At 42.4% G+C, this 10,092-nt stretch overlaps 1 protein-coding gene across 4 annotated transcripts in view; it reads left to right on the top strand.

Moving 5' to 3' along the window:
- The window catches only part of Cd48 (CD48 molecule), a 12,571-nt gene extending 3,110 nt beyond the window's left edge, over positions 1 to 9,461 (top strand). For 2 of the 4 annotated variants that reach the window (XM_005400214.2, XM_005400215.2), the window contains 4 exons: positions 1,567 to 1,869; positions 4,958 to 5,227; positions 8,455 to 8,626; positions 8,866 to 9,461. In XM_005400214.2, the coding sequence (XP_005400271.1) occupies positions 1,567 to 1,869; positions 4,958 to 5,227; positions 8,455 to 8,626; positions 8,866 to 8,950 (830 nt within the window). In that variant the 3' untranslated portion in view covers positions 8,951 to 9,461. The other 2 variants (XM_005400216.2, XM_013522521.1) reach the window with 2 other exon arrangements.
- The last annotated feature ends 631 nt before the right edge of the window (positions 9,462 to 10,092 follow it).

Here is a 10,092-nt window from a genome sequence, read left to right as displayed (position 1 = left end):
GGGATTAGTGACTCACAGTTTCACTTACTGTAAGCCCACCATCCATCTCCAGACAAAGAGCCTAGGCCTTGGACAGACTCACAAGTAAACATGGAAAGTTAATTTAAGTCCTGCTCAAGGCTGCTTCATAGTGGTCTCCACCAGAGTAAAACATTATCAATAAAGCAAATGTCTCTTTATCCACTTTCTGTAGTTCATTTTCTCTTCTCCCTTTCCCTCTCCCCCCATTCCCCTCTGTGCCTCTTTACTCATTCCCTTTTCTCATTCCACACCACCCATTCTGGCCTTATCTCCACTGTTTAAATACAGCAAGAACTCTTTGCCACAGGGCCTGTCCTGGAGCTCTTCCTTCTACCTGTGTTAATTTTTTTTTTTTTTTTTTTTTTTTTGAGACAAGGTCTCTCTGTGCAGTTCAGGCTGACCTTGAGCTCACTTTGTAGCCCAGGCTGGTCTTGAACTCTCAACAATCCTCCTGCCTCAGCCTAATCCTCCTGCCTCAGCCTCCCAAGTGCTGGGATTACAGGCGTGCACCACCCCACCTGGCTATCTGTGTTACTATTATCCTAGATATGTGCTGGCTTTATCTCTCCTCCTCCAAGTCTTTGTTCAGATGTGACCTACTAATCACCATAGAAATAACACTCCCTTCCCCACCTCTTCTAGCATTCATGAGTCCTCTTACTATAGTCCACACTCTCTATTATAGCAATTATTGTTGCTTAACATGCTATATAATGTATTTAGTTATTGTAGGTATTGCTTACTATCATGTTAGTTCAAGAATCTTTGCTCTTTAATTTATTGATATATCCCAAGTGGCCTCAAATAATACTTGTCACATGGTACTCAATAAATGTTAGGTTTTAAACATCCTTTGAAGGGCTGCGGATTTAGCTCAGCGGCAAAGTGCCTGCCTGGCAAGCACAAGGTCGTGAGTTTGATTCCTGGTACCGGAAGAAAAACAAAAACAAAAACAAAACAAAAAAAAAAGCATCCTTTGACTCACATTAGTGGGCATATCCCCCAAAGAGATTTTTCTAGTATTTCCTCCACCCGCTCCCACATCCTGGACAGCTCCTTGGGCTCATCTTTATTATAGTAACCAAGATTTCATATTGAGATGATTTTTTTTGTATCTGTCCCATGTTAGTACAAAATCTTTTCACGTAAAATCATGTCCTATTTATGATATGCCTCTAGGGATTTATACAGTGCTTATTGAACTAAATTGAACAGACAGGAACGACAAACCCAGAAAAGAGACATGACATATCACCAATTAATTTGAAAATCTATTGGTATGAAGGTAAGCAAGAGAGCCAGGGTCAACTTAGTGTCCTTTCACTTTATTGTCTGAGGGTAGAACTAAATAATTATAAGCAACATGACCCCTGTGCTTGCTTCTCAAGCTCCAACTTTCACTGAATTCTTGATCAGAGGATAAGACCTTGTAGTGAAGACCATACTCCTTTCCCCTGGCAGAAGTCCCTTTCTTCTTCTTAGAGCCTGGGCCACAGGGGTGGCACTACTCTGCAGGGCATGTCTCACTCTGACGTTTATTGACAGATCATTCAGAGAAGATCACCAGTGTCTCTGGCAACAATGTGACTCTGCAAAGCTCCAAGAAGCTGCTTGGTAACTACACACACAGCACCTGGTTTTACACTACCAATCAGAAGATTGTGGAATGGGACTCAAGCGATGTGAACTACTTCAACACTAGATTCAAACACAGGGTCAGACTTGATCCTCGAAGTACTGCACTGCACATCTACAACGTCCAGAAAGAGGACAGTAGTACTTACCTCTTGAGAGTATCAAATGAGGGCGGATCTGAATATGAGATCAACATAATCTTAGAGGTGTTTGGTGAGTTAGGGAAACCAAGTCCCCACTCCAGGGCTCTGGGTGGACTACTTCCTGGGACTCCGGGTGGACCACTTCCTGGGACTCCAGGAACACTGTCTGGGAGAAGGAGCAGAAAGTCTCAGGAGAGTCTTAATTCATTTCGCCTGAGGCCCACTCCCCTCCGGAGTGGGCCTGGGCCAGCAGACTCTCCCAAAACTGTTTCTTTTCTATTTCTTTCCTTCTGTCCTATAATGAACTCATATCAGTTCTGAGTTTGTATTAATTGTATTTCTGATCTTGAACTTCAGACTTATGGGAAAAGGTATAAAAATTACATACAGGAGATATTATGGGGAGTTTTTTTTTAACCTATCAGGATGAGTGTGACAAAAACTTCCACATAAAGCTCCAGCCTAACCAATGTATAAGGAACAAGGACTGAGGTGTTCTGCTTGGAGTCAGACAGACCTGGGTTCAAAACTCTGGTTAAGTGAGATAAGAGGTACAGAAAGACAGTTACATATATTCTCACTCATTTTTGGAAGTTAAAAATGTTGACCTCATAGTAGAGAGGAGGATAGTTAACTTCTAGTTAACTACTGGTTAACTTCTACTAGTTAACTTCTAGTTAACCTCCAGGAGAAGTTAGCTAGGAGAGAGAGAGAGGAAAGATTGAAAAATAAGCACAAAAATACAGTTATGTAACTCACAGAAAACCATTCACTGAGCTTCATCCCTGGCCCTTTTTATTTTATTTTGAAACAGGGTTTCACTCAGGCTGACCTAGAATTAATTTCTAGTACTCCTACCTCAGCCTCTTGAGTAGCTTGGATTATAGGCATGTGCCACCACACCTAGATTATTTATTAGATATTTTACAGTAACTAGAAAAGTTCAAAGGTTCCTGACATAGAAATGACAAATGCACCAGGTATGCTGGCCCAGACCTGTGATCCCAGCACTCTGGGAGGGTGAGGCAGGAGGATCCAAATTTGGACCCCAACCTTGAACCATTTAGCAGCTTAGTGAGACCTTGTCTCTAGATTAAAAAAGAGTTGAGGATGTAGAAATGTGCAAAGGTCCTTGGGTTAAATTCCCAGTACTGCAAATTTAATAGTAAGTAAATGTTTGAGGAGATGAATGCTAATTATCCTGATCTAATCCCTCCTAATTGCAGACATGTATCAAATTATCATACTATACCCATAAATATGTAAAATTATTGTCCATTAAAACTTAAAACCAGAAACAGCAACAACACAACCTCTGGTCAGTCACTCACTTGCTCTGTGATATTGGAGAACTATCTTATTATCTCTAGGGCCATATTAGGTAAGGTTCTTTTGAAAACAAATATCAAAAACCAATTCACTATATCTTTACTCAAAAAGAAGTTATTTTAAGAAACCCAGAGGAACTCAAGCAGTACAGAAGAGTCAAGAAGAAATAAATGGGAAAAATATCGAGAATCAGGGCCAACTGAGGGTCTCTAGGGTCAGGAATTTGTGGAAAGTGGCTATGGATTCCTGTCATTAATATAACTTATCTCTCAAAGTTTAGAGTTTGTTTTCTTTGAGTTTAAGTTCACAGATAAATGGGATGAGAGAGAAACCGATGTATCCAACTTGCTTCAAGCTTGTGTATCTGATTTAAATCTTTATGGCCCAAGGAATCGAGTAATAATGTGGAAATGAAGCTCCCAGGGAGGTTTCCATGGGGTTGGGGTAGGCAGTGACTGTGGACGAGGGGCCAGGCTGATGGTTTTTCACCTCAGACCCTTGAGTTCCTCAACATATTATGAAAATAATTGTATTCTCCTTTCAAGGTGTTATGAGGATCAAAGTGGAGAATCGAAGTAGAGAAAACATTATAGGGAATTAGAAAATAATTCTTTGATAAAATATTGGAGATAATACAGAGTTTCACTAGCCAAGGTGGTAGGAGTTCACCATTGTAATTCCATTACGTATTGTTACCTTCAAATCAGTTGCTCAGACCACCAGACACAAGCATGCACAATCGATCAGAACATAAAAAATTGTAATCATTAACTGTTCATATCAATACACCATTAAACATCAGCAAATGTAGTTGAGGATAGCGATATGTAATGTAACAACCATTGATTCGTATTATTTTGTCTTGAGACTCTATCGCTTTGAATGTTCTTGCTTTGATTTGTTTATGTTTGTAATACTGGTATGTTGCTACTGTTCTATTTCTTTGTTTCTCACTTACTACTGTCTTTAAAATAAAATTTTAAAAAAGTAGAGAAAACACTTTAAAAATGCTAACACAGTGCAGATAAAGTGTTGAATATATTCAGGTCCTACTAGCTAGGTGGTCCCTGGTGTAAGAAGCCAGATACTCCTTCTCACTCACTGCCTCCATATTATGTGGCCTGGGAATACAGGACATCTGGGAATGGGAAGGTTTCTTGCCATGATATCCTCTCCAAGATCAAACATGGAGAAAGCAATCAAACACAAAAGCCGCTATTTGTGTTACCCATTTACAAGCATTTGTAATTGCTGTAGTGTAAATACTTCCACCACAGTCACAGGAAGTTCTTTCTTTTCTGTTACTCCTCCAGAGTCTAGGAGGATGGCATTTCCCTGGGGTGGCTGTGCAAAAGACTTTGCAAGGTGCAAGCTGTTACTTCTTACCTTGAGGCTCTCCCTAAACCTGGACTTCAGAATTCCTGAGGGGCAGACTAGCCACAAGGTGCCAACTGTGGCCCATTCGTAGAGAACGGGCATCTCAGATACTAAGTGCGACCCCAGCTGATCTTTTAGCCAGCAGTACTCTGTGCTTTCTGCCTCATAGGTGATCATCATCTTGTTTTGTGCCTGGTTGCAAGTATGTGATGGACCCTGGCTCCCCCTTGTGGATGCAGCTTTTAGCACCACCTCCAAGGAGGAGTTTTGGCCTGGGAAGCCTCCCAAAGTCCAAGCGACTCACTGGCTCCCTCTGTAGGACACTCTTCTCCACTACACTGCCTCCCATGGCGCTCACAGCACTTCCCAGGTTCTCTTTGTACTTTGTTAGCTAAATGCCTCATGAATCATTAGTCCATTGCCTCATTTGATAACACCCCTCTCCTTTTCAGATCCTGTACCCGAGTTTCTTATAGAATTGAAGGAGGTCAAGAAAGTGGGTGATAACTGTTACCTGAATCTATCCTGTGAAATACAAAATCAGTCTGTTGACTACGTCTGGTATACAGACTCGGGCATCTTTCCAAATGGGCACAAGAGAAGTGTGCTTGAAGTTAATCTTACGTCATCACACAAGCAGTCCACATTTTACACCTGCCAAGTCAGCAATCCTGTCAGCAGCCAGAACGATACAGTCTACTTCCGTCCTCCCTGTACTCTGGGTAAGAAATAACCCCTAGAGGGCTGGAGTGAGTGTGGTCTCCAGTTTTCATTCGATTAAAGAAAGTTATGGGAATGGGAATACTCAGCCTTCTGGCCCAGAATGTGGTGGAGAATCCCAAAAGCACCTAGGTACTTGGGAGACTTGGGTTCCATGTCTGGCTTTGCCACCTCAGCCAGCTCACCTCACCCTTGTGGAGCTCGGTGACCTCATCAGCAAAGGGTCCGACACAGGATCTCTGATGCTCCCTTCTCTCCCCAGCTCTCACAATGCGCTGTCCCAGATCTGAGGCCTGGGAGCTGTGGGACAGGCTGAGGCATCCAGGCGAGCAGCTAGGACACAGGGCATGTGGACAGCAGTCCAGGCACCGTGGAGCAGACACCTGAAGGGGTTTCTGCTGGACAGCCCGAAGCAGCGAGGAAAGAGGGAAAAGTAGATGAGCTGAGAGCGGCCGGTGAATGGGGGTGACGGCCTCATCCGCAGGTGGAGACAGCTAGGTTTGCTCTGTGTGGTGAAGGTAGAAAGCAAACTCTGGGTTTCATATTTTCTGATTCCACTGTCTCCTCCGAGGATTCACTTGCTAGACCACCACACCAGGCTCCAGCTCAGCCACACGGGTGCAAGAGCAGGCCAGCTTGGGTCATGGGTTTTAGAGTCAGTCATACCTGTAGTCAGTCTGGGTACTGTCACTCACATACTAACCAAGTTACTCAGCTTCTCTAACCTATATTAAATTAGAGACAAAATAATGGCTCTTATCTCATGGTTTATAAAGGATAAGTAACACAAGATGTGTGACCTACTGGAGGTTGTGCCTGACAAGTCCTCAGTGAAAGGCGGCTAGATTAGGCTCAGCCTCTTCAACTCCGGAGACACTTGGACTTGGCAGGACGTCTTATAAATTTGGATCACAGTCTCTGCAGTTTAGGCCCTATACCTTCCACACCACTAAAGTCCCTCAGCCCCGACCTGCACATTCTTTCACAATCACTCATAGCCATGATGTTGAAGTTTACTCTGGTCTCTGTCTGTCCCGTTGGGCACAGGGATCCAGGTTCTGGAGACACTGTTGTGTCATGGTCTTCTGGGTTAACATTCCCTTTCACCCATGCTGATGTCCTTTCTTTCTTTTTCTTTCCTTTTTTTCCTTTCGCAGTACTGACTAAACCTAGGCCTTCACACTGAGCTACATCCTCAATCCTTTTTTAAATTTTTTCTTTTTTTAACTTTAAAGATTAAAAAGCTAACAAAACAGCAATGAAGACAAATTCAAAAAACATAAAAACAACAAAAACGATACCTGACCTCAAAACAAAATGATAGGAATTAACAATGGCTGCTACATTACATAGTTGTCTTCAACGAAGTTGTTCCGTCCACCAGATATAAGAACGTATGACTGATCAATCAAAGACTGTAACAATAAAAAAAAAACATTGGAAGTGACGCAGAGCTTCACCATACAAGATGGTAGGAGTTCAACAATGGTTCTTATACTGCGTATTGTTTTCAGATCAGTCATTCTGATTACCAGATTCAAGCGTGCAAAGTTGGTCAAGAAAAAGGAAAATTTTAAGCACTGACTATTCCTTTCAATAAACCACAGACATCAGCAATACACCTATTCCAGCTATCCTTATATATACATATAAATTTTGTTTTTCATTTTTAAAAAAACAAAAAAATACGTAAACAAAACAGTGTAGAGAATAATAAAAATGATACAGAATTTCAAAACATGATGATAGGATATTAATGGTTGTTATATTATATAATGTCATCTTCAAAATGTACATATAACCAGATATAGGCATGCAAGATTGATCAAACAATCACACATTAACAGTTCCTTTCAATAAACCAACAGATATTAGTAGTACAGTTATCCTAGCTATCCTGTGTATACATATACATATGTTTTCCTCTTCTTTCTTTTTTCTCTCCCCTCCTTCATCCCAGTTGCTCCTTCCTATTTGAGCAGTTTCTTTTCCCTTTCACAATATCTATTGTACCTTTCAGATTTTATTTACTCTTTCAGGTTCTTATAGTAGGGAGGAAATACAATGTTTTGCACATGTCAATCTGATTTATTTCACTTGTGAGTATAGTCTTTCGTTGCATCCATTTACCTATAAAAGCCTCTAGTTTATCTTTCTTTATAGCTGAGTAATACTCCAATGTGTAAAAATACCACTTCTATCCATTCCTCAGTTGATGGACATTTGGGTTGTTTCCAAGAAATTTTTTCTTTTGCGATAAGGTTTCCCTAAGCTGCTAAATTGCCCAGGCTCAAATTTGGAATCTCCTACCTCAGTCTCCCAGAAAATTCTCAAAGTGCTGGCATTACAGGCTTATGCCACCACTCCAGACTCACCTGAGCTGATTTCTTTACCTGTTTCCACAGATGAGCTATGGGATCCATATGCTCTTCGTTCTTTTTTGGGAATGTTAGGGTTTATACTAGATGTCCCCAAAGGACTTAAGGGCTCCTGGGTGGAGTTGTTGGAAGGTGACTGAATCATCCATGACACGGTACAGCTGACTTGCTGTTAGAAGGAGGGTCTGGTCAGAAGAGGTGGGTCACTGAGGATGTGTCCCAGAAGGGTGTGTATCTTCCTTCTGAGTTCTTCCCTTAGTTCTCTGCTTTCCAGCTGCCATGATGTGAATGGCTGTCCTCCACTGGTCCCTTCCACCCTGCCTTCCTGCCTTGGAGCCAGTAAACTATACACGGAAAACATAAACCAGAATAAACTTCTGCTCCTTTAAATAGTGAGTGTCTGGTACTGTGTCCCAGTAACATGCAAAGCTACTAAGACACCAACTAGCTGTTCACGTCTGTCTAGCCTCTCCTAGTGTGCCCTACTCTTCCGCTACCAGAAAGCCAGTGTGACAGGCGGATGTGTTGATTTGGCTGGGCAGTTCTGGCACTGCTATCATATTTATACCACACTGTGAGATCCAGAAAAGGGAAGAGGCACAGCCCCATCCCTTATAAAATGTGAGTGACTGCTCATCTGCAGAGAGGATAGAAGCAGTAACATATCCATTTGAGGGAAGGGGTAGATCAATCTTGTCACTTTTAGCCACCAAAATTATCCTAGAAAACACCCTTCGTCTCCCTTTCTGTTATATTACCAGTCCCTGTTGATGATTTCACCTCTCCTTTTCTTTCTTCCATTCTTTTCTTTCCTTTCCCATCTCTCTTCTTCCTTCCTATTTACCTCACAGTACAGGTGGTGAGTGGGATGGAGAAACAAGGAGAGGACGTGGCCCTTCCATCATTCAAGCCAGCTGTGCATAGCAGTATAGAGTCCTCTGGGTCTGTACCTGACACTCTGCCCTCTCTCATTGCTGTCCTGTGCATGGCACTGATTCTTTCCAGGCTTGGAGATATGTCAAGGTAACTACTTTCAAGCACAGAACTCAGATAAGCCAATGATTTTTAAGGGATTTTTGCACTCTTTATACTTTATATCTGGAGAAGTTGAGCCCTTGCAGAAAAGAGAAAACTGGGATTGGATTCAGGAAGGAAATTCCTTCCCTTGTTTTGCAAGTTCCCAAACCAACATCCAGGACTCCTGCCCTTTCTCAGCACATGAATCAAGACACTTAAGTGTTTGGGCTTTTCTTGTCTTTCAGTCCGATCCTCTGGAGTGATGAATATCATAAATTGGTTAGTGACCTTGATACCCATCATTCCCGTGCTCCTACTCACCTGAAATGACTCTTCCAACTCAAGAAGGAAACTTCCAGGCCAGATGATCGTGCCTTCATCAGCAACCGCAACCTCAGCCAGGCCAGAGGCTTCAGCTGTATGTGATAAGAACAAGTATGTTATGGAAGCACTTATGAAGCTTTTCAGTTAACTTTTGAAAAACAGTGGTTAATGATTCATTTTATAATCTGGTGCTCCATAAACTTATTCATAACTTGACTGCATTAAGAGACTCCTGGAGAGGTGATTGGATCATGGGGACCTTACACTCATTGGTGGACCACGCCATGCTATTCATGGCTGAATGTATTGCTAGGAGTTGGGGTCCCACTGGAGGTGCACCCCTGGGGGCGTGCCTGCTGCTCTTTCCCTGTGCTCTGATTCCTGGACACCATGAAGTGACAAATTTTTTCCTCCACTATACTCCTCTGTCATGAAATTTCTGCCTTGGAGCCAGCTGACTGTGGATGAACCCTGATCCTGAGAAAGTATGATTCCAAATAAACTTCTGCTCTTTTAAGTTATGTGTATCAGGTATTTTGTTCCAGTGACAGGAAAGCTGATCAGTATAATCCCATGGGTGTTCTTCAGCACACACATATAGATACACATGCATTCTTTCCACCAAAAACATGTGACTACATTGTGCTAATACGTTCTCTTTTAAATTTTTTAAAAATGTATTTACTTTGCATGATGCCAGTGATCAAACCCAGGGTCTTGTGTGCTAGGCAAAAGTTCTGCTATTGAATTACCAGTCTTCTTACTAGTTAAGCATTTGGCATGATCGTCAAAGTGGATTCTTGAGTTGTTTCAAAGCTGTCAGACAGCACCATTAGCCTGGATAGACTGGAACATGGGGAAGAGCCTGGGATTCCAGGCTCTGTGCGTCAGTGCATCTAAGGAGCTAGATTGTACTTCCTCTGACCTTTGTCCCAACACCCATGCCAAAACCTGAGGTTCCAGCTCTCCCAGACCCTCTCCCATGCCAAGTTCTGATCTCCCTGTCAGTGCTTTGACCAGAAAACTACCCTCCTTAGGTTTCCCATGAATATGAAGTCAGGCTCACTCTCTGAGAACGAAGTATGCAGCTTTCCTACCTGAGAAGGGAACCCTGAGTTTTCCCTTCTCTTCACCACGTGGCTATGTGA

Source organism: Chinchilla lanigera, unplaced genomic scaffold (genome assembly GCF_000276665.1).
Source record: "Chinchilla lanigera isolate Chin_1 unplaced genomic scaffold, ChiLan1.0 scaffold00067, whole genome shotgun sequence".
Taxonomy (NCBI): domain Eukaryota; kingdom Metazoa; phylum Chordata; class Mammalia; order Rodentia; family Chinchillidae; genus Chinchilla; species Chinchilla lanigera.
Note: the sequence above shows the minus strand (reverse complement) of the source record. Positions and strands in the feature narration are given on the sequence as shown.